Below are 22,999 nucleotides of genomic sequence, written 5' to 3' on the forward strand. Positions count from 1 at the left end.
TCCTCCCTTTTCCTTCTTCTCTCCTAACTCATTACCTTCCTGCTCCCACTTGCTCCTCACCCCCACTTCTCACCTTCTACATCTTCCTCTCCCAACGTCTTTGCCTTCTCTTTCCCTCTATTCCACATCTCCTCTCTATCTTTTCTTTCTTCGGACTCTCTCCTTCATTTCAGGTGATTTCTCCTGCTGTCCCTACTGCTCTCTCTTCTGTGTCCCTATTCTCTCACCTCCCACACTTTCCACACCTTGTCCCCCTTTCTCTTTCCTTTGTCTCTGGCTCATTCTCCCATGAAACCTGCTTTTTGTTGATCATCTGGCCCCAATTTTGGATTTTTTACCACTCCTCTCTCTGGCCTCTGCTTTGTTGCCTTTGAAACAGTTTCAATGACCAAAACCTTCTGGGTAGGGTCGTTGGGGAGTTGAAGAAAGTCTGAGCTGTTTCCAAAGGTCAGAGCAGGGTTGAGGGAAATCCCAGCTGATGGAGGGGCTCCTCAGTGTCGGCAGGCGCTAGCACCCTGAGACCGCACAGATAGGTGGGGAGGGAGATGCTACAGACTGAGAAGTCAGTGCCACTGGTGTGATGTCACTCTCTGGCCAGCAGGGCACAAATGCTGTGACACCAGTCTCCTCCAGGCTGGCAAGCTCCTCTGGACTTCTGCTTAGCCAAGGGCATCCACTTACTGGAGCCCTGTCCTGCCCAGCTTCCCAGGCGCCATGCTGGGTGGGGAGTGATGCTGAATGGATCTTACAGGTCCACCGAAGATGCTTATCGCACTGTCTTTGGGGTGCTGACGGGACAAAGCCCATGGGGAGGCTGCCACTCCACAACTACCTTTAGGAGTGCCACATTTAAGAGATACGGAAATAATCTGGGGGTGGTGGCACATACCTGAGATCCCACACTTTTGGGAGGCAGGGGCAAGAGGAGTGAGAGTTTGAACCCAGTTAGAGCAATTTAGTGAGCTCTGGTCTCAAAATGAAAAAAAAAAAAAAAAAAAAAAGGCTGCAGTGTGAAAGCCCTGGGTTCATTCCTTAGTACCACAAAAAGAAGATAGAAGACTTCCTGCTGTGAGCAGGGAGCAAAGATGAGTACTGGCTCACAAAGGCAAAAGCAATTGTGCTTGGTGGCCTTGGCTTCTATGCCTCTCTCCTTCCCAGGTATGGAAGCGCTCCGGAGCGTGGTTCTTCAAAGGCTTCCCCAAACAGGTCCTCCCACAGCCCATGCCTATAAGGAAGACCAGGCCTCAGCAGCCTGTCGCCGAGCCTGCTGGTCTAGATCAGCCTGCCCCTGAGCCCAAGCACACTGCCCGGGCCCCTGCACGAGGTAGGACACCAACCGGATTCTCTTCAGCACCACGGACAGCTCCCCACCAGCCAATCTGCCCAGAGTGGGTTTGAGACGCCTGTGTCTATCCATTTAGGGGACAGTCAACCTCTGGACTGGGGTCTAGGACTGCTTTGTCCCCTTGGTGCCTACCACAAACCTTTGCCTGGAAGGTAGCCCAGGAAACTCCAGCAAAGCCAGGTTGCCAAGAAACTTTCCTGTCATCCCTGGAAAGAAAAGAAAGGAAAGAAATGCTTAGACGTACAAAAGAAGGAGAAATTAAAATACAAATCGAGAAAGCCTCCCTCCACTGCAATAGGCCCAGGATCCTAGGGGGATTAGAACTCGGTGAGAAAGACTTCCTGCCCCACAATATTTTTTTTTCTACCAGCTATAAGCAAGTCTGAAATTGAACTAATTAAAAGTGAAAAATGAACTGAAATGAATTTAGTAAAAGAAAAATATCGCTGCTATTGGTATTATCACTATTATACAAGTGTTATCATTAATTTTTAAAATGATAACTAAGGGAGGAAAAACAGCAATTAAAGCAAATCGCAATAAAAAAACATGCTTTAATTGGATTAGGTCTCTTGGACTGACCAGAAAGCCCTTGCAATAATTTCAACTAACAATAAGCAATCAAATCTGGTCTCAGTAGCAACACTGGAGTTGAGCACAGGTTGTGATTCTGAAAAGGAGGGTTATTTCATTGAAGTTCTCAAAAACTGGAGCCTCATAAACCAAGCATGGTGGGCATACCTCTAATCCCAGCACTCTAGGAGGCCAAAGCAGGAGAATTGCAAGTTCAAACCCAGCATGAGAAACCTTGTAACTTAGTGAGAAGCTGTAAAAATTGTTTTTAAAAGAATTTTAAAGGGCCAGCGATGTAGCTCAATCTGAAGGCCTCGGGTTCAATCGTCAGTGCTGGAAAAACAAAAGCAAAACTAAGCACCCACATTCTCATAAAGTGATTTTCAAAGTTCCCTAGCACGTGCGACGTATGACATCCAGAAGGCATTCAACAAATGCTCTCTTCCTGGCGAGGCGTCAGCAATCTCCGCTTCTGGTGGGGATCTGCCCTACTGTCCGCTGAGGGCTAGGGCGGTGTCCCGGAGGAATAGGGCCCAGCTTCCGCCTCTAGAGCGCCCCCATCCTGGTCATGCATGACTCCTTCTTGGCTTCAAAGATCACAGCGGAGCGATTCTTAAGTCTCTGTGTGCTCATAGGTGGTTGGGCGTGCAAAGGGAATACAATAAAATTGTAAACACCAGCTAGCTTAGGGGAAGATTGGAAGGGGGCTCAGTTTTTAAAATGTTTTTAGGAGAGGTAGATGAGCCCTTTACAGCCTCATAAATAAATACTCCACAGACACTGTTATCTCCCCTCCTCTCTCTCCAGGTGACACTGAGGACAGGAGGGGCCCAGGTCAGAAGCCAGGTGGGTCTGTGCCTCTGTCTTAAGCTTTGGAACAGCAGCCCTTCCACCCCATTCCTCCACCGCCTTTCTCTGTTCAATTCCCGCTTTCCCCTGCAGGGCCCGACCCCGCCTCCGCCCCTGGCCGAGGAGGCTATGGGCCTCCCGTGCGCAGAGCCTCAGAGGCACGCATGACCTCAGCCCCCCGGGACTCCGAGAGCTGGGACCATGGCCACAGTGGGGGTGCTGGAGATGCCAGCCGGAGCCCTGCAGGTGAGAGAGGTGGCGAATTTCGATGGGCCCTAGAAGAAACCAAAAGAACTCAGAGGAGAAGGTTTTCATTTCTTTATTCACTTGGTATTTATGGAGCGCCTACACTGCACTGCATCCTGTTCTGGACACTGGTTCTAGTCTATGGTAGAGGAAAGACAAGATTCATACAATTTTGGTTGTTTTCTTTTCTTGCTCCTAAAAAGAAAGCATGGCTGGGGATTTAGTTCAGTGGCACAGTTCCTGTCTGGCAAAATCTATGTTCCTAACCCTGCCCCGAGCAGCTTCATTGCTTTGCCAGTGGGGGCTGAGCCTGGCTCTGGGTCACATCAGCTGAGTATTTCAGTCTCAGATTGAGTTCTTGCCTGTTCTTCCTGCACTGTGGCTCCTGACTTAGCACCTCCGTTCCCAGCTGGGCAGGTGCCGTGTGCTGCCCACAACCGCAGGGGGCCTCGTGGTTGGTGGACAGGGAAAGATGCATTCCTAGCACTCTGTGAGTGTTTGCCACATGCCACGCACCATCTTAAACTCCTAACATCTATTCTCTCCCTGAATCCTTGCCACGACCCCAGACCCAGGTCTGAGTCACATTATTCCCATTTTACAAATAGAAAAAAGGAGACCTAGACAGGTGGAGCCACCTCGCCCTCAGTCACCCAGCTGATATTTGGTTAGAATGAGAACTCAGTCCACACCGTCCAGTCCTGAAGCCTATACTTTTATGTTTTCCCTTTATGTTTTCTTCTCGAGAGTTATAGTTTCTGCTCTTATTTTTGGTTCCTTATCCATTTACAGATCTTACTTTCTTGGTCATTCCTCTGGGTACAATTCAGTGACGCTCAGTAGCATGCTGTCACTGCTATATAACCATCTCACTAGCCATCCGGGAGCTTTTCACCAGTCCAAGCAGGAATCGTGTATCTGCGAAACAGTAACACCCCATTTTCCTCTCCCCCATCACTACTACTCTTCCTTCTATGTCTATGAATTTGACTATGTTAGATGCCTGTGCTATCTAAATGGAATCATCAGGGCCGGGGAGATGGCTCAGTAGAATAAGTGCTTGCCTGGCAAGCACAAGGGCCTGAGTTCAATCCCTGGTTCCACCAAAAATAAATAAATAAATAAATAAATAAATAAATAAATAAATGGAATCATCCAACATTTATAATATGGCTTATGTATTAGTTCACTTAGCACAACATCTTTAGGCTGTATCCATGTTGTAACATGTGTCTAAATTTCCTCCCTGCTTATGGTGATGTAATATTCCACCACATGGATGTGCCGTGCTTCCTGTCCTCTCAGCTGGCCTTGGGTATTTTGTTGTTCCCACATCTAGGCTGCTATGAACAGTGCATACCTGTGAACATGATGTACAGCTATCTTTGCAAGTACATATTTATAGGTGGCAACTCTGCGTGTGATTTGTTGGCGATCAACATGCTATTTTCCACGGTCTCTACCCACTATCCCATCCCACCAACAATGCATAAGGCTTCCAGTTTCTTTAAATCCTTATGAACAGTTGTTATTTCATTTTTCATTTGTTTGTGTTTTGTCTTGTTTTTAAATGACAGCCATTCCAGGGAGTGCCAAGTGGCCTCACTGTGGTCCTGTGGACTTAGCTTGCCTTGTCCCAAAGGTCATAGACGTCGGCCATCTTGCCACGTGCCTTTTGGGCCTCTGTCGATCCGCTTCATGGAAATGCATGCTTGAATTCTTGGCCCATGTTTTTCAAGTTGAGTTGTTCTTTGTTGCTGAGTTACGGGAACTCTTTGCACACTCTGGTATCAGTGCCAGATGTATATTCTACAAATACTTTCACCTTGCTGTGAGTTGCTTTGCCTCTTTGATAGCAGTGTCATTTGGTACATAGAACCCCTCAACTCTATGGAGTCTAATCTAACTCTTTTTTGCTTCCCGTATTTTTAGTGTCACATCCAAGGCATCATTGCCGTGACAATTTCCTTGTATGCTTCTTCTAAGACCTTTGTAGTTCTGGCTGTTATGTTGAGAGTTCTGATGCACTCTGAGTTAATTTTTCTACATCAACTCTTGCCTTTCAACCTCTCCATTATCTTGCCTCTCCTCGGGACATTCCTGAGCTAGACTCGGGTCTCCTGTCCCTCAAGTGTGGTGCAAATGTTCCCCGTGTCTGTGACCCTTCTGCCCCCTTCCCCGCTCCATGTCAGCCAGATCCACTGCTCTTCTGGGTATCCATGTCAGCCTGGGGCCCGAGGTGGTGCTTACTGCCGTCCAGGAAGCCTTTTCCAGCCTATGCTGAGACTCCTGGCTAATTATAGGTTCTCAAAGGTTTGCAGATTTCCATGGCTATTTATTTATTATTGGGAAAGCTCTCATTATGTAGCTCCAGTTGGCTTGAACTCATTATGTGGCCCAGGCTGGCCTCAAACTCACAGCGATCCTCCTGCCTCAGCCTCCTGAGTGCTGGGCTTATAGGTGTGCCCCACCATGCTCAGCTCAAATAGCCTTTTCTTTCTGTGACTGTCCTAGAGACCCAAACCCATAACCTCACATCTGCCCCTGAGCAACACCCAGCCCCTGAATGACTAATAGTAACAACTCAAATGTACTGAGCACCTACTCTGCCCAGGCACGGGATGAAAGCCTGGGCAGGAATTATCTCAATCCCACCAACAGTTCTCTCCAGCTCATTGCTATTATCCCCTTCCTCCTTTAAGGGATAAGGCAAAGTGGGGGGACACACCCAAGGTCACATGAAAGTCATGGCCTGGCTGGTGTTTGAACCCAAGCAGTTCACAAGCAGAGCCCAACTGGAGAGCTGAGAATAGCTCAGCGGGGAAAGCTTCAGTGAGACGCCTTCCGTCCAGCCTCACACAGTGTGGAAACTCCTGAGAGGTTTCCCGAGGTGGACTTGGCCATTTGCTACTTGCACGCCCTCTGTCCTGGGGAACTCACTACCTCACAGAGAAGCCCATTCTACTGCTGATGGGTTCCTGGCATCACTGGCATATCGCACATAGAACAAGTATGTCTTCCACACCCTCTGTATCCCAAGCCACCAGCCAGCCATCCTCCCAGACCTTAGGAGCTCATGGTCCCATGAAAGAAGCAGCTTAGTTACCTAGAAATGACAGCTGGGCATTGCAACCACTATGACAGATGCTGACAAGGAGGACAGTGGGGGAACCACAGAGGCTTAGGGCCAGGGGGGCGGAGAGTGCACATGTTCTCCTACTCCCAGTCCCAGGCACAGGTAGGCCCGGAAAGCATGCAAACACCTTGGCAGGCGGCAGAGCTGTTGCCCTGAAGGGGCCCCTGAGGTTCAGAGAGGGTGAGTGAGTGGCCCAGGTCACACAGCTTATAAAGAAAGAAGCTGGGATCCAAAGCTGAGTCCATAAGCAGATGACCTGTAACAAAACTAGACTGCATCTCCTGTGTTGTGCTGACCACTGCACTGTTCAGCTCCTCAGCTCTCTAGGCAGGTGCTATTATCCCCATTTGACAGATGAAAAATTGAGGCCCAGGAGAGTGGATCTTTGGTGCAAAGTCACACAGGGGGAAGGAGGTAGGATCACAGAGCCTGGGCTTTTCAGCGAGCCTGCCGAGGCTGGGATTTGCCTGTGGAGCCTGAGTCCGCATGCATGGACAGGTGCGCTGGTGCAGGCCTGTAATTCCAGTTACCCTGTGGGCAGAGGTGGGGGAGTCTCAAGTTTGACCTCAGCCTGGATAACAAAGGTCAAGAAGAGCCCAGAACGTGTGCATGTGTGCAGCGTGAATCAACGACTGCTGTCTCCTGTTTTTGTCCCGCAGGCTTGAGACGCACCAACTCGGTCCAGGCCTCGCGCCCTGCAGCCTCCGGTCCCAGCCCAGCACCTCCTCAGCCAGGGGCACCAGGTACGTGCCCCGCCCACCAGTGTGTCCCCAGTCCCTCTGGCCGCTTTTCACGCTGGAGAGCCGCTGGGACCTGAGCAAAGCTGCAGCTGCTACCCGGTCTTAAGCTCTTCTGAGGCACTGCGACGACGCGCATGCGGACTCAGAGCTGGGCCCACAGGGGAGAGGGGCAGGAGGGGCAGAAAAAAGGGGTGGAGCCGAGAGGAGAGGAAGGGAGAGGGAGGATAAGGGAGGAGGGAGATCTTGTCCCAGGCGGGGAGAGGAGGGTGCTCCTCCTCTCCCCACCTGCAGCATCCCCAGAGGATTTGGAGGTGCAGGGAGGGCAGACAGTGTCAGGGCCTGAGCCGGGTCTTTCTGACCCCCAGTCCGCTATGGGGCTGTCCTGCAGCCCCGGTGACCTCCCTGTGGCTCCCTGGGTCCTGTGCACACGCCCAGCAGCCCTCCCTACAGTCCACTGTCTCTTTCTCTGTCCCGCAGGACCAGCAGGGGGCGGCAGAGCGGCTCCTGGGCCCGCGGGAAGCTTTCCAGACCAGAGAGCAGGCAAGTGTGTGCTTCCTCCCGGCCAGAGGATGGGGACACCACCTTCCCGAGCTTCCAAGGGGCACAGCGGGCGACCTAATTCCACAGGCCCGGCCACTGTACTAACGATAGATAGAAAATGCCAGCCCCAGGGGCCGGGGAGATGGCTCAGTAGAATAAGCGCTTCCCTGGCAAGCGCAAGGGTCTGAGTTCAATCTCCAGTTCTACCAAAAAAAAAAAAAAAGAAAGAAAGAAAAAGAAAAGAAAAAAAAAAAGAAAGAAAGAAAGAAAGAAAGAAAGAAAGAAAGAAAGAAAGAAAAGAAAATGCCAGCCCCAAGGTGGCTAAGGGCCCAGATGGGTGGCTCAGTCCCTGGGCCTCCACTCCTTGGCTGTGTGACTGGGACAATTTGCTGATCATCTCTGAGCCTCTGTTTCCCAATCTGCAATGTGAGACAGATCCCTATGTTTGCCCTGCACCATCTGTTGTCACGGCTACAGCATCCCCACTGCTTCCTGCTACAGATATCAGGTCATCATTTAAAATCCCCCGTGCAACTATTGCAATGCCTTTGGGTATCACAACTCCCATTCTAAAGATGAGGAAACTGAGGCCTGGAGACATTATTTAATGTTCCCAAAGTAGTGCAGCTGAGTTTCAAACTCAGGGTATCTCGGCTCAAGTTGACACTGATAACCAGCCCTGTCTCAGCCACATCGGAAGCACCTCAGCTGTTGGACATAGACCCCAAGGCCCTGCCACAGGCCACTAATTCTGGGTGGGGCCAGGGAACATGCATTTTGAAAGCTTCCCTAGTTATGCCAGGGATTCAGCTGCCTCTTTTGTGTCCTCTCCTCTGTCCCTATAGAGGTGGCTTCAGCTGACCCTGGCTATCCGGGAGCCTCTGCTCCAGCCCGGGAGGAGAGGACAGGGGGAGCCAGGGAAGAAAGAGTAGCCCCAACCCCGGGACCCTACTCCCAAGCATCTGCTGCTGTCCCCCAGCCAGCCACCTCAGCCCGCCCACCACCCCCGGAGGAGGAAGAAGAGGAGGCCAACAGCTACGACTCAGATGAAGCAAGTAGGTGCAGGATGGGGTGGCCCTTGGCCCCTGGGGTACCCTAACCCCTGTATGCCGAGACCAGTCAGCATGCAAAGCCATGGGCGTAAACTTGTGCTCACCAAGCAGCATCGGTGCTGTACAGAATGGGCACTATAGGGGATAGTTGCCATGGTAGTAAGATACACACCAGAGTTACCATTTGCATCATTTTTGTCTGTGTTGCTGCGGGACTGGGGATTGAACCCAGGGCCTTTGCGCTGAGCTCCATCCTCAGCCCTTTTGTGCTTTGAGACAAGGTCTTGCTCCATCACTAAGTTTCCAGGCTGGGCTCAGACTTACGATCCTTCTGCCTCAGCCTCCCGGTGTGCTGAAATTATAGGTGTGCACCCTCACCCTCAGCTTATTCTAATCATCTTAAAGATTTCAATGAGGTGGCATTGCCTTCACTCCCCGAGCGCAGTCTGCAGCTCCTTGGTAGACAGGACCCTCGTGTGCCCCCCACGCACACTCCTGGGCATGGCTATTGATAGATGAGCATGCCCAAGTGTTTTAGCAGGTGTCCTCTAACAGTGATTTTTAATCAGGATTTTAAGCCACTAGACCTTTCCTCTTGCATCTGTTCCTTCGGTAATTTATTAACAGTTCCTGTGTACCTCTCAGAGGATGACAGGGAGATGAGGTTTGCAAGTGTAGGATGTACCGTGAGGTCTGGGGTCTGGTTCAGAAGGGACATTGAGCCACAAGGACCTAGGGTGAAGCCTGGCACAGTGGCATGGCCTTGGCTCACTGCACACTGGGAAGTAGATGCTGGTTGTGGGGCAGGTAAGCTGAGGCACCTCCTAGAGGGTGCTTCATGGTCTGCATGCTGTCACCCTTTTTCTAGTTTGCAGCCCTGGGAGTGGAACCCAGGGCCTCTGCACAGAGCTACATTCCCAGACCTTTTTTTTTTTTTTTTTTTTTCTTTCCATTTTGAGCTGCCTGTAATCCCAGCAGTCAGGAGGCTGAAGCAGCAGGATTGCCAGGAGTTCATGGCCAGCCTAGACTACGTAGAAAGACCCTGTCTCCAAAAAATAAAATAGAGATAGGGTCTTACTAAGCGTTTGTTTTCTCACGGCACTCCAGGCACAGGACGAGTAGCTGTTGTGTGACTCCTAACATCTGAGGTTCCGGTGGTGACGTGGTTGGCACGCGCACCCTGTGCCAGGGACTGCTGAGCCTGCTGTGTGTGGCTGCTCACTGAACCCCCTTGGCAAAGCCATGACAGCCCTTGTCCCCCTCCACTGTGACAAATGGGGCTGGAGAGAGGGGCTGACAGCCAGGCCTGGGGAAGTGCCAGCTGTGCCCTGTGTCCCCTATGCTGTCTCATGTGCCAGGGGTTGGCACTTAGAAGACTGTGCTGCCTCTTCAGCCAGGGCTATCACCGCCCCAGAAATGCACTGGGCCTATCATTGACTTAGGCCTGTATGTTTAATATGCCTGACTCATGCATATTAATAGGACTGTCTCCAACCTCCTCCCCCTCACCTTCCTCATCTTCAACCTCCTCCTTCTCACTCTCTTCCTCCTCACCCTCCTCTCCTCACCCTCCTCCTCTTTCTGCCCTGCTCTTCCTTGCTCTCTTCCTCCCCTTCTTCCTTCCCCTTCTCCTCCTCCTTGCCCTCATCTTCTTCCCCCTCGTCCTCCCCCTCTTCCTTCTCTTCCCCCTCCTCCTCACACTCATCCTCTTCCCCCTCATCCTCCTCCCCCTTTATGTCCTCCTCCCTCCCCTCCTCCCCCTCTTCCTCCTCCTCCCCCTCCTCTCCCTCCTTACCCCTCCTCCTCCTCCCCCTCCTCCTTCTCCTTCTCCTCACATACCTCTGTAGCAGATGAGCTTACTGGGCATGTACTAAATGCTTCAAACGGTCCCACACACTTGGATACCACAACAAAAGGCAGCAGATGAGCAGAACAATTGACTGGCACTAGCATTCTAGTGGAGAGAGACCGCTCCATTAAATCCACTTCCAATCAAGACAGGAGCTCCTAAAAGAGAGGCACTGTGCTGAGTGACCTGGGGGCAGCTGCACTGGATGCAGCGACGGGAAGGGTTTTGCGAGCAGGTGATATCTAGGCAGAGATGTGGAGAGGAAGGCGCTGTTAGCTATGTGAGGGTGTAGAGGGAGAGCGTTTGTCCCTGCAGGAAGTAAGGAGGCATCTAAGGGTGCCCTGACTGGGCACAGCGGGGACAGAGGCAGCAACACAGTCCTGAGCCTTGCCTACTTGGGCCTCTGCAGCCAGATGGGAAGCCATTCACGCAGCAAGTGTGTAGCTGAACAACTGCTCATGCGTGCATGCACAGAGGTGCTAAGGGAGGAGAATGCCGGGATGGGGGGGCTGGACTGGGCTCGAGGCTTCTTGTCTTCTGTAGTCTCCATGCCTGGCCTGCACTGGGCACCTCATAAGAGTGTGTTGAATGACTGACCAGTTGTCCTCCCGGTTCCTGTCTTACCCCTTCAGCCACCCTGGGTGCCCTGGAATTCAGCCTTCTCTACGACCAGGACAACAGCTCCCTGCAGTGCACCATCCTAAAGGCTAAGGTGGGTGAGGATGCTCAGGCGAGGACAGCTCCAGGGCTGCATCCTGCTGCTGCCTATCCATGACAGCCATGGTGATGGGAACAGGGGGGTCACAGACATAGTGGATGTCCCCGCCTCCTCCAGGGACAGTTCCAGAGGGTTGCGCTTATCCGTGGCCACCTCCTGGCAGCCAGACCTCAGCTCTGCCCAGGCCGGCTTCCTGCTGAGCTAAGTAAGGGTTTCCCTTCCATTCCATACCCCCAGACAGCCTGTCTTCCCTCCCACACCACTTCGGCCGTGCGCACTGATTGGGCTCCTGCTGTGTACCAGGCACTGCCCATGTGTGCTGTGGTGTATTCAGCACCCGCCCTGCAAATAACACCATGATGTCAGCTCCTGCAGCACCGTGATTCCTCTTCACTGAAACCCAGGAGATTTTCATGGACCTTTTGTACAGGCGGGGAATGGGAGGCTGAGGTCTCAGGAGTGAGTGTGTGGTCAGGGCCAGAACTCAGGAGTCTCCTCCTTCCCCGATCTCTCCTTCTGTAGCAGACAAACCTACTGGTTCGTCCACCTTTCTATGCTGCACCCACCCTAGCAGACTACTCTAGCTTTAGCTGGGTGCTCACTGTATCCTGGCAGAACTGCATTTCAGCCTGCCACTCCATGTTCTCATTACCATTTCACCAGTGATTCTTGAAGCTCAGAGAGGTTAAGATACTTTCCTAAGTCACACAGCTCACTTGGAAACAATACATCTCTAGGTCCTGACTCCCTGAGCCTAGTACTCTCCCCAGCACTGTTTCCTAAGAAGAGGCACACAGAGAGAACAGCCAGGTGGGACAGACACTGGGGCTGTGTCCTTGCCTCATGCCCCGGCTGGCTTCTCTTGCAGGGACTGAAGCCCATGGACTCCAACGGCCTGGCCGATCCCTATGTCAAACTGCACCTCCTGCCGGGAGCCAGTAAGGTACCATCTGGTGGCAGCTCAGCAAGCCTGGCCCACACCTGGGCTCTCAGCCCTAGCCTAAAAGAGCCCACCTGGCCCATGTCCCCGCCCTGCCTTGTCAGCAAAGCCCCCATGTGGCTGAGACCGAGGTGGTCAGGGGTTCTGCTCCTCCCTCCAGCTTGAACCTGGGGCCACAGTGCTGCAAGGGCTGGAAGGGAGGCTGAAGCCGGGCTGGGCCCTGAGTTGTTCCCAGACCTGTGGGGCTCCCTGTGCACCCCACTCCTCCCCCAGTCACCTGACACCAGGCCCTCCTCATAGCTCACGTTGGAGCACTTGGGGCTCCGGGGCTGACACCGGTGCAGGGCTGGACATGAAGGGCGTCCTCCTGGGTGCCTTGCCATGTTAATTAACAAAGGGACAGCACATTGGCCGACAGGCCTGGGAAATGCCTGGAAGGGCCTCTGCAAGTGTCAGATGCTTCATGAAACCAAGGACACATGTGTGTGCACAGACACACACACACATACTCTCATGCAATCATACACATGCATCCACACACATGCATGGATGCACACACACATATGCATGCACACACGTGCATGCATGCACACACATGAACACACATGTCCACACACTTTCTCCCAGTCTTAGTTTATTTGGATCAAAAATTGTCCTTCAACCGGCTATGGCCAGCTTGTGAACTGTTTGCTCCTGCACTGCCACTTCCCCAGCAACACATGCTTTGCATCGTGACCCTCTCTTTAGCCAGGTGTGGCAGCGAACACTAGTAATCCCAGCATTCTTTGAGCCTGAGGCAGGAGACTGACAAGTTTGAGACCAGTCTGAGCAATCTAGCAAGACTCTGTCCTGAAAAACAGAAAGAAAGAAAAAATAAAAAAGAGCTGAAAGTGAAGCTCAGCGCAGAGAGTGGAAAATGAAACAAAACAGAATACTCTCCTTGTGCACTCTTAAACTGAAATCTGTCTGACCAAAGAATCCAACAGGAGGGCCGGCCAAATAGTTCAGCAGATTAAAGTGCCTACAAGCAGGCACAGGAGCAGGGTTCGATCCTCAGGCCTGCCGTGCTGGCCCCGCCCCCAGGGTGCACTGAGAGGGCGACTGAGACTGGGCGTGGTGGCGCGCATTTGTAATCCCAGCTCTTGGGAGGCTGTAAACAGGTGGATCACTATGCGTCTGATCTAGTAGTGGGACCCTGGACACCCTGTAGACCCTTCCCTAAAATTAAAAAAAAAAAAAAAAAAAAAAAGAATCCAACAGGAGCCATTTAGATGTTGGTATGATTTAGATTTGTAACCAGGCTACTTGTTCTGGATACAGTTGCGCTTCTAGCCTTTCCTTTCAAAGTAAAATGAAAAATTTGCTCCTCTCTAAGCTATTTCAGGTGTCACTATTTGGCATAGCAGAGGGAACACCCCAAGAACGCTCCGTAGGAATGGGAGACTCATTTCTACCTCCCTGGCCCATAGATGCATGCCAGGGGTGTCTCCAGGGAAGGTATCTCTGCTTCTTTATGCTGGTGGGGCACTCCAGCAGGGGTGAGCGCCAGCCATTGAGCCACCTGTCTGTGGCCATTGCCCTGGAGATCCCAGCCCCCAGAACATGCACTTGGGGATGATTCGCCCTGGACACTCCTTCAGGGGAAGCCACTACCCACCCTAAAGCCACTCAGAGGATGGGGCTGTGGGCGGCTCAGGGGAGTTGAGTCTGTCTGACACTCTCTCGGCTCTAGTCCAACAAGCTCCGGACAAAGACTCTGCGCAACACCCGGAACCCCATCTGGAATGAGACCCTCGTATACCACGGCATCACGGACGAGGACATGCAGAGGAAGACGCTCAGGTGCCCGCAGCGCGGCAGAGAGGGAGCAGGAGGGGACCTGCCCACTTGGAAATAGCTGTGCAAAAGCCAGGCATGGTGGCACGCATCCGTAGTCCCAGAACTCTGGGAGACTGAGGCAGGAGGGTCACAGGTTTGAGCCCAGCCTAGGCACCTTAGCAAGACTGTGTCTCAACCCGTCAAGCAATCACTCACTCACTCAATCAATCAATGAGGGCTAAGGATCTCCAGTAAAAGAAGGAGGGAGGGGGCACAAATTTAGGTGAAAGTGGAGGTCAGACAGGACAAATGGCCCCATATAGCCAGAGGTCAAGACGGCGGTTGCCTGGGGGGTGCAGCTAGTGAGTGAGGAGGGTCCTGAGCACTCCCTATCCCACCCTCACCCCCCACATCCCCTCTGGGCAAGAACGCCCTCCTCCCGACCCGAGCTGGTTGAGTACTCCTGTGTGCACATGCGCAGTGAGTAACCACGTATGCACATGCGCAAACTCACCAGGCTGGCTCCAAGCCAGTGCCCAGGTCTACCCTTTGGGGCAGGTGAGTCACACTGTAGCGAAGCAGAAGAGCGAGGCCCTGGCCCACGGTCCCTAACTAGGCTCCGTGTCCCTCCTAGACCCTGCCCACAATCCTTGTTGACACAGACGACAGCTCTGGCACGTAGGAGTTCAGTACCTGTTGCTCTTTCTCTCCATACTCCCTATCCCCCCCGGCAGGATCTCTGTCTGTGACGAGGACAAATTTGGCCACAATGAGTTCATCGGTGAAACGAGATTCTCGCTTAAGAAACTGAAACCAAACCAGAGGAAGAATTTCAACATCTGTCTGGAGCGGGTGATTCCGGTGAGTACCTCACTCCACCGGATTTCAGGGTCTGCAGCGAGGATGGGTCCACAGGCTCTTAAACAGAGGGCTGCGGCAGCCATCGAGGACAGTGACGATTTCTGCTCAGGAGATCAAAGCTGTCTCTTCCTCCTTTGACTTTCCAGTGTCAGTGGGGACCAGAGGCCAGCCCTGCAACTCCTTGCTCCTTGGCTTTAGCCAAGGGACTGAACTACTCTGAGCCTGTTTTTTGAGAAAATATTTCTACAAAATGGGTATCACAATAGTGCCTGCTCATGGGATGGTTGTGTTTAGAAAACAGAATCTGCTGTGCAATGAGCATTCATAAACACACAGCCATCATTATAGAAAATAATGCTATCGGTCCACCTGTCAATCATGACATCCACATCCTCTTGGTGGCTGAGAATGTGCTTCTGCAGCCGGAGGCCCTGGCTTCAAATCCCGACTCTGCAGACTGAATCCTAGTGATAGGTCCTTAACTCTCAGTTTTCTCCTCTATAAACTGGGATGAGATCCAACCCGCATGGCAGGGTCTTTTCGTGCACCAGTGTGGCTGTTTGTGATGCCTGAGAACTGATGTCACCCTTGGCTGTGGCCCTTGGCCTTAGAAGAAGAGCAGGAGTGGGCTGAGGTTCTCCTGCTGGGCTGCATCTCAGGCGCTACCAGGGAATTCAAACACCAGAGATTGACAAACCAAGGGTGTGGAGGGACCTTCTGGAGGCCCCCGCTTAGGGAGGAAGGGGACGCATCAATGGCCTCTTCTGAGGTGACCCAGCCTGCTCTTGGTGTGTGGGCCCTGGGCAGGGGCCAAGTGGCTGGCAGAGGGTGGACTGGCTGGTTGTCAGGCTCTGATCTCACAACTCAAGCACAGGAAGCAGATACCACAAGAGGAACTATGGGGAAGGTTGGTGCTGCCTGCCGGGTTCCTCACAAATCCCTTGCTGCCCTGAGTACAGCTGGATGTGCCACCCCCTCCTTCCCCCCCCTGCTCCCTGAGCGCCATTGGTCAGGACAGTGGTCAGACTCCCACCTGGGCCATCAGCTCCAGGCTCTGCCCATCTTGCTGGATGGACACAGCCAGCCTGGGACACAGAGACAGTGGGATAGATGGGGGCTGCTGTGGCCCAGGACAAGGTTGATCCTCTTCAGTTCCTTGCCCTCATATTCCTGTCAGCAGCTGTACCCCCACTGAGGATCTGCTATCCCCTCTGTGGACTCTGGATTTCCTCATTTGTAAAGTAGGCAGGCTGAATTTAACCCGTGGTTTAAAAACTGTTCTTCACAGCGTTGGGGCCACAGGGTGGGGAAGCAACACCAGGGGAGCAGACCCCAAGTCCCTGAGCCATTCAGCCCAAGCTTTCCGATTCCTCTGTGGGGTGCTCTGATGCTGAGGAGATTGCTTTCCCACTACTCTACTCCTCAGCATCTTGGTTTGCAGACTGGGTGTGGGGAGGGAGCCCATGTCCTGAGTGGCAACACACTCACCTGACCTGCTGCAGGTTGGTGTCGTATGCACTGCAGCTGGGAGGGGGAGCTCAAGAGCTGCAGGGGCTCAGAAATCCCACCTCATGGCTCTGGGTGCTGACAGAACGGAGGACTTGGGGCTTCCTAGGGAGCAAGGAACCCCATGGACAATGTCCTCTTCATTCTGTTTCCTCCCATCAAGATGAAGCGTGCAGGGACCACTGGCTCAGCCCGCGGCATGGCCCTTTACGAAGAGGAGGTGAGCCGGGGTGGGAAGCGGAGCCCCATTCTCTTCCCTTCCTGCCTGACCCCATCCCTTTCACCCTGTGACTGCATGCCTGCCTGCCTATGGAGTCAGCAGGAGAGTGGCCCTTCACCCCAGTGAGACCCGGGGTCCTCCCCACACCTAAAGCCTCCAAGGGGGCAGCCAGCCTCTGACACCCTGGATACCTGAGGGATTTTTTGGTTTTGAGCATGATGTTCGGCTGGCGTCCATATGAAAGGAGAGCAGTGACACCCTCTTCCTACCATGGGGACATGGGAAGGCTCCTCAGGCTGGGTACCTGGCAGACAAAGGACAATATCTCCATGTCTTCTGCTGGGCTCCCACGTGGACCCAGCTTGTGTACCTTTGAGAAGATTGCTTAGGTCACAGGAGTCTGCGATCACAGTCCTAGATCTGGCTGGAGCCAGGGTCAAGCCTCAGCCTCGGGTCAGAATGAGGGTCACTCAGGACTCGAGTTCAAGCTTGCTGAATGCTCAGGGTCAGGGCTCCGCGGACCCCCTTGGTTCCTTGGGCGGTGTCGCTGTCCGTGGTGCTGACCCGCACCACCGAGCTGCACTCTACAGTGGCCCCAGTGCCTGCCTGTCCCAGCCCTGCCCCGGCCCTCCTAGCCCCTGGTGCCTTTCCCCCAATGCAGCAAGTGGAGCGTATTGGTGACATAGAAGAGCGTGGCAAGATCCTGGTGTCCCTGATGTACAGCACTCAGCAAGGAGGCCTCATCGTGGGCATCATCCGCTGCGTGCACCTGGCCGCCATGGACGCCAATGGCTACTCAGACCCCTTCGTCAAACTGTGAGTCAAGGCCTCAGGACCCCGAAGGGCCCATAAGGATTCCAGTCCTTGGAGAGCCAGGGGGCTTCCCCAAGTACAAGCACACGGAGACTCAGAAGGGGAATGAGCCTGCCTAGAGTCTCAGTGACATGGGTACTAGAGTGGGAGGCTGGCATCTTAGGTGTTTGGCGGTGTGGCACCTGCCACAGGCAAAGCTTTGTGATTCTGTCCCTCCTGGGGCCAAGTGGCATGGTCATGGCAGCCCTCTAGAACCCTCAGAAGTCAGTTGCATTCCCTGGAGAAGTTCAGAACCCCGCAAATGCTCCAAAGATAGACCTGAGACCTGAGGGTCATTCTAGGACCCTCGATCCTGGGGGATAAAAGACAGATCCAAGCTCATGAATCATGCTGTCACTCAGGGCCCAGCGCCCACAAAGTGGAGATTGTAGTTCCTTTTATCGCCAAGAGGGGGCGCAGGGTTCAAAGGAGACTTCATACACTGTGAACGTTTTCAGATACCCGAAATGCTGTGAGCTGTGTCTCCGCTTTTGTACTTTCTTGGAATTTCGAATTTATTGGCATCTCCATAATGATATGTGTGGGGATGGAACATAAGTCTAGGCACAAAATCCATTTAGGTTACATACACACCTTCCGCCACAGCCTGCAGATAAGTTTGTACAGTATTTTTAGTGCATCTGTGTTTTGACTGCCCCCCCCCCCATCACATAAAGTCAGGGGTGCAGCGTTCAGATTTCTAAAAGTGTGTGATTTGGGAGCATTTATGATTTTGGATTTTTGGATTAGAGATGACCAACCTACATAAAACCATTGAGGGGCTGGGCAGGTGGCTCAGTGGAATAAGCGCTTCCCTGGCAAGCGCAAGGGCCTAAGTTCAATCCCCGGTTCTGGGAAAAAAAAAAAAAAAAAAAAACATTGAACCGCGCCCAGTGCAAAAATGTTGGGCACCAGAGCAGAATGCTGCCTTGCCCTGTGGCAGCAAAATGCATGCTTTCTTGGGTATGGTTAAGGACCCGGATTCCGACTGCTCTGATAGTCTCCAGAATTCTCTAGCTGTGTGACACTGGGCTTATGGCTTAACCTCTCTGGGCCTCAGCAGCCTCATCTGTAGAGAGAGGAACATTGCACACTATTAGTTCAGGAGCTCCAAGGAGGAGACATTAAGAAAGGCTGAGATATGACTAGCTGGGGAAAGTGCCCATGGGGGAGGCAGGAAGACACAGAGGCCCCGGGGACAACAGTGTGGGCCAAAGCTCTGATTTATCAAGGAAGCAGGGTAGGGAGGAAGTTGGAGCAGGACATCCTTCCAGAAAGCTTCAGTCAGGTGCTGGGGAACCCCTGAGCACAGAGCCATGCGTGGGAGGAGCCCACCCACCTCACCAGGGACTGCCCCGCCCCGCAGGCCTGTGATTGGCTGAGGGAAGCATGATTGTCAGCTCACAGCCGGGTAGCTTTTCCGTTCTGGTCCAGCCCCTGCAGCTGGAGATCTCTGAGAGGTGTCATTTCATTGGCTTTGGCGCATAGTAGGTGTTCAGTAAATACCTACCATTGTGGTTATCAGTAATACCATTGCTCTGCTGGCTCGTGGTAAAGAGTAATTCTTAGTGTTCTCTGGCTGGGAGGCGCCCCACCCTCACCTCTGCTGCGTACAGGGAGTAAAACTTCCATTAAGCCCAGGGCTACTAAAAGGCCAGTGTGGGCTGGATTTTCTATGAATGGTGTTTCTATGATTTTAAACAACATACATGTCAAGGAGGAGTATGATTTCTCAGAGTCATTTGGTTTTGCTTCCTCCTCTGACCCCAGAGAGAAAATGATCCCAGCCCTGCTCTCCCTACAGGCTATGAGCCCTCAGCCACATGCAGGCTGGCTCCTGAAATAACCCTCCCACCCAGTCCTGCCAGAAGGGGCCGAGGGGCGCAGTCACCCCGCAATAGCTACCCGGTGGCTGCACTCAGGGAAAGGCAACAGAAAGCAGGCCACTTCTGAGCAGATCAAGATTCCCTAATGCAGAAATTACCCTCGATATCATTCAGCTCCTCCCTTGTGCATCTTCCTACAAGTTACAGAGTTCAGTGAAGGGGGAAGACGTGGTTGTGATCTTTGAGGGAAGTTTATGTTCAAGTTGAACGTGGCCCAAAGGGCACAGCCTGGGTCAGCATCCCACTGTCCCAGCCCTGAGGAGGGTTAAGCCCATTCTGCTCATTCACCTAGGAAATATTTGCTTTATCAGAAATAGCAATGTTACAGGCAGAGATTAGCCTTCGGACATTATGATAACTGGCCTTTGTCTCTTTCACACTTGGCCCCTAGAGTGTTTATACCCATAAAACTTCGATTGAGCACCTGCTGTGTGCCAGGCCTGGGAAAAGAGATTTAGGGGGCAAGAAAATGGCATATAGGCAGGCCCAGAGACAGAAAGGCTGATGGAAAAGGAATGGAGGGGGAACCTGGCGGAAGATTTGGCTGGATGGGGTAGGGCTCCAGCCACCCAGGGCAGAAGGCTAAATGCGGATTTTGACCTCTGCCTGAGTGTGACCACCAGCCATGGTTCGGTCCTTCAGGGCAAAGCAGGGGCTAGAGCACCCACCGCCATCACCGTAGCGGGTGTCATCCCCAGCTGTGTGACCCAAGGGCTGCCTCTGTCCCCTCAGCATCTGCATATGCAAAAGGAGTAGCCTGCCCGAGGTGCCTGGTGCCAGGCTGGCACCAACCCGTCCATGCCCGGATGCACATTAGTCACTGGCAGTGTTGCTTCGCTTTCTGAATCGCTCCTCTGCTGTCACCCTGAGGCTGAGGGTGGCCTTTGGGGTCATGGCAGAGCTGTCACACTTCATTAAAGTCTGTGTGTAACAGGCTCTCGTGTCTCCTGGCAGCTGGCTGAAACCGGACATGGGAAAGAAAGCCAAACACAAGACTCAAATTAAAAAGAAAACCTTGAATCCTGAGTTTAATGAGGTAAGGCTGCCCCTCCCCCAGCCACCCTCCATGATCGTTCTTGTGAGCAAGAGGGGAACAGATTCCTCATAGAATCATGTGCATCCCACCAAAAGACTTTTGAGGCATGGATCAGCTTGAATGAAGCAGAGGGAATGAGCTCCTTGTCACCAGAGGATATCAAGCCTCAATGAAAGCCCCAAAACTCGGAATTCACAAGAAGGAGGCTGTGGTTGGAGGGAGGTTGAATTAAGTTGGTTCCGATGCCTTTTCCCACAGAAATGCTCTATAGAATTCAAAGGTGAGGAAATAAAGTAGGGCTGGTGCTTTCCTGTCCCGCATCTGCCCGGGGCATTGAGGGCCTCTGAAGCTGCCGGGCACGGACAGCAAAGCCCTTTCAGGCTCCCCTCAGGTCTCTTGGTTCCTGCGGCTTTTTTTTTTTTTTTTTTTTTTTTGGCAGAACCGGGGATTGAACTCAGGCCCTTGTGCTTGCCAGGGAAGCACTTATTCCACTGAGCCATCTCCCTGGCCCCTCCTGCGGCTCTTGAGACTCTCCTTTCCCTCCCTAACAAACTCCTACTCATCCCTCAAAACACAAAGCATTACCTCCTGCCAGTGTGCTTCCCCAGTGTCCCAAGACCCTGTGCATCATCATCCTGTCTCAGGCTGCCCCTCGACCTCGATGACCCGCCGGGCCTGTCAGACACCAGGGGTCCAGAACCACCTGGAAAATTAAGCAAAGAAAGAAGAAATGCTAAGTAGGGTCCTGGGAGATGCCAACTCAGGGCCTGCACCCAGCCCTTAGCCTCGCTCCATGCCCAGAGCGGGCATTAGTCTGCGTTCTCGGCTCTGTGCTGGCCCAGCGCTGCCAGCCCTGCCTTCTCTCTCCCTGGCCCCATTCCCGAGATTCGTGTTGGGTCAGAGCCAGCTAACACTGGCTGTTGTTCTACACCGCAGGGTGGGGAAGGAATCTGTAGCACAAGATTTTTATTATTGTTTTGTTCTCGCAAAGAACACCCAGATGCTAAGGGCAGGGCTGTGCTGTGTGGCGGAGCCCAGGGTTATACCTGGCCTGCTGGCTTGGCCCCTCCACTGGCCACCAGACTCATGGACTTCAAATAACGAGCGGTTTCCCACTGCCCTGCCCTCCCCTGGAATCTGATCAAGTCACAAAATAAGATAACCATTCAGGGAAAAAATACATCCATTCTGCACTCTGGGAGGCTGAGGCAGGAGGGTCTTCAGTAGCATCTCCCTAAAATAGGAGGATCCCAGGTTCTAGCTTCGACAAGTTAATGAGATTCTGTCTCTAAATAAAAAAATAGGGCCAGGGAGATGGCTCAGTAGAATAAGCACTTCCTTGGCAAGTGCAAGGATCTGAATTCAATCCCCGGTTCTGCCAAAATAAAAATAATAATAAATAATAAATGCTGGGGATACAGCTCTGAAGGCCCTGGGTCTGATTCTCAATACCACACATGCACAAATAATCTCAAAACCAAATGCCAGCATCAAACCCCACATTTTATAACGTACTGGCCCCAAAATGTTTTGAAATGTAGCTGATTTGTGTTGGTGAGCACGCAGGGAAACAACATGCTCCTGGGCAGAAAGCACTCACACCCAAGCTCCGAGGGGACCTGTGCTGAAGTCCTCCGAAAACTACAAAATCTTTAAAACTCCACTATTTGGAGAATAGGTAATTCAGTCAAATATTTTAAAATTCAAAGTACAAGCATTCAATCAAAAGCCTCTCTTCCTCGACACTCCAGCACCTGCTGGTTTTCTTCTAAAGCAAAAATATAATTCATTTCTGATATATATACATACATATATATATATATATATATATATATATATATGTGGTTACAGCACACAGTGAATGTTTTCATTTAAAATATTATAGTAAAGTACACATTGCCACAAACCCCTTCAAAGCATGCCCCTTTGCTTCAAAAATACTTTTTCCGATTGTTCTTGCCATTTTCCGAAGCAGTTCTTGGAGTGGTTTTCTGTGTCCTTATGAGGTATGATCAAAAATATGGTGACTACTACTGCTAAGTGCCCTCCACCCCCACCCGGACAGCAAGTCAGGCTTGTGAAAGCGCGACGGTGGATCTCTACCCACCGGGTCTGGTACCGTGCAACTCTGGCTCGGCCCTAAAGGCCCTAAAGGTGGACATTTCCAATTGATTCAAGACATCAGGGCAGCCACAATAGTACAACCAAAGACCCCTATGAAAGAGGACTGCTAGAGCTGCTTCAGGAAGTGGCAAGATGACAGGAGTGAGTAGAAGCATTTTGAGGGTGATTCATGGCCATGTGTCTTTTACTGTCCTCATTTCTAAATTTAAACATTCATCATATGTTCTCATCAGACCTGTTGCATCAGTGTCAATCGATGTGTGATCCATTTTCTTATCATTCACAAGGGGCTTTACCATATACCCACTCTTCTCCATCTTACCTTAGTGTTCCAAACTCAGAGGTTCCCTTCCTAGAAATCATCCTAAATAGATTGTGGGCCTTGCTAACGACTTCTCTGGGAGGATATCATTTATACTGCCATCAGTGAGAGCGAAAAATTGGAAACAGCCTAAACATGCAGGTGGAGGGCTTAGGCCAGTGGTGACAAACCTATAACATGCGTGCCGCAGCCAGCTGCCTGCTATCTTTGAAAGGTCTGGAGCGTTTGCCATCCCTGGCTTAGCCTGTGGTTTAGTCAGTCATTAAATTTAGCCATTAAAATGGCAATACAGGGCTGGAGAGATGGCTCAGTGGTCTAAAGCACCTACTTAGAACAAGCTTAGCAAAAGTATCAGGGACCGCGGTTCAATCCCCCAGCACCACATG

At 52.1% G+C, this 22,999-nt stretch overlaps 1 protein-coding gene across 2 annotated transcripts in view; it reads left to right on the top strand.

Moving 5' to 3' along the window:
* Positions 1-22,999, top strand: part of Rph3a (rabphilin 3A) — a 56,746-nt gene that overhangs the window by 31,596 nt on the left and 2,151 nt on the right. For both annotated transcript variants that reach the window (XM_004635935.1, XM_004635934.1), the window contains 13 exons: positions 1,159-1,324; positions 2,726-2,764; positions 2,861-3,013; positions 6,809-6,898; positions 7,373-7,429; positions 8,275-8,484; positions 10,963-11,042; positions 11,917-11,991; positions 13,721-13,830; positions 14,541-14,667; positions 16,337-16,393; positions 17,055-17,209; positions 20,086-20,167. In XM_004635935.1, coding sequence (XP_004635992.1) covers positions 1,159-1,324; positions 2,726-2,764; positions 2,861-3,013; positions 6,809-6,898; positions 7,373-7,429; positions 8,275-8,484; positions 10,963-11,042; positions 11,917-11,991; positions 13,721-13,830; positions 14,541-14,667; positions 16,337-16,393; positions 17,055-17,209; positions 20,086-20,167 — 1,401 coding nt within the window. The remainder of the gene's footprint in view (positions 1-1,158; positions 1,325-2,725; positions 2,765-2,860; positions 3,014-6,808; positions 6,899-7,372; positions 7,430-8,274; positions 8,485-10,962; positions 11,043-11,916; positions 11,992-13,720; positions 13,831-14,540; positions 14,668-16,336; positions 16,394-17,054; positions 17,210-20,085; positions 20,168-22,999) is intronic.

The sequence above is a fragment of the Octodon degus genome, unplaced genomic scaffold (assembly GCF_000260255.1).
Source record: "Octodon degus isolate 3935 unplaced genomic scaffold, OctDeg1.0 scaffold00076, whole genome shotgun sequence".
NCBI classification, from domain to species: domain Eukaryota; kingdom Metazoa; phylum Chordata; class Mammalia; order Rodentia; family Octodontidae; genus Octodon; species Octodon degus.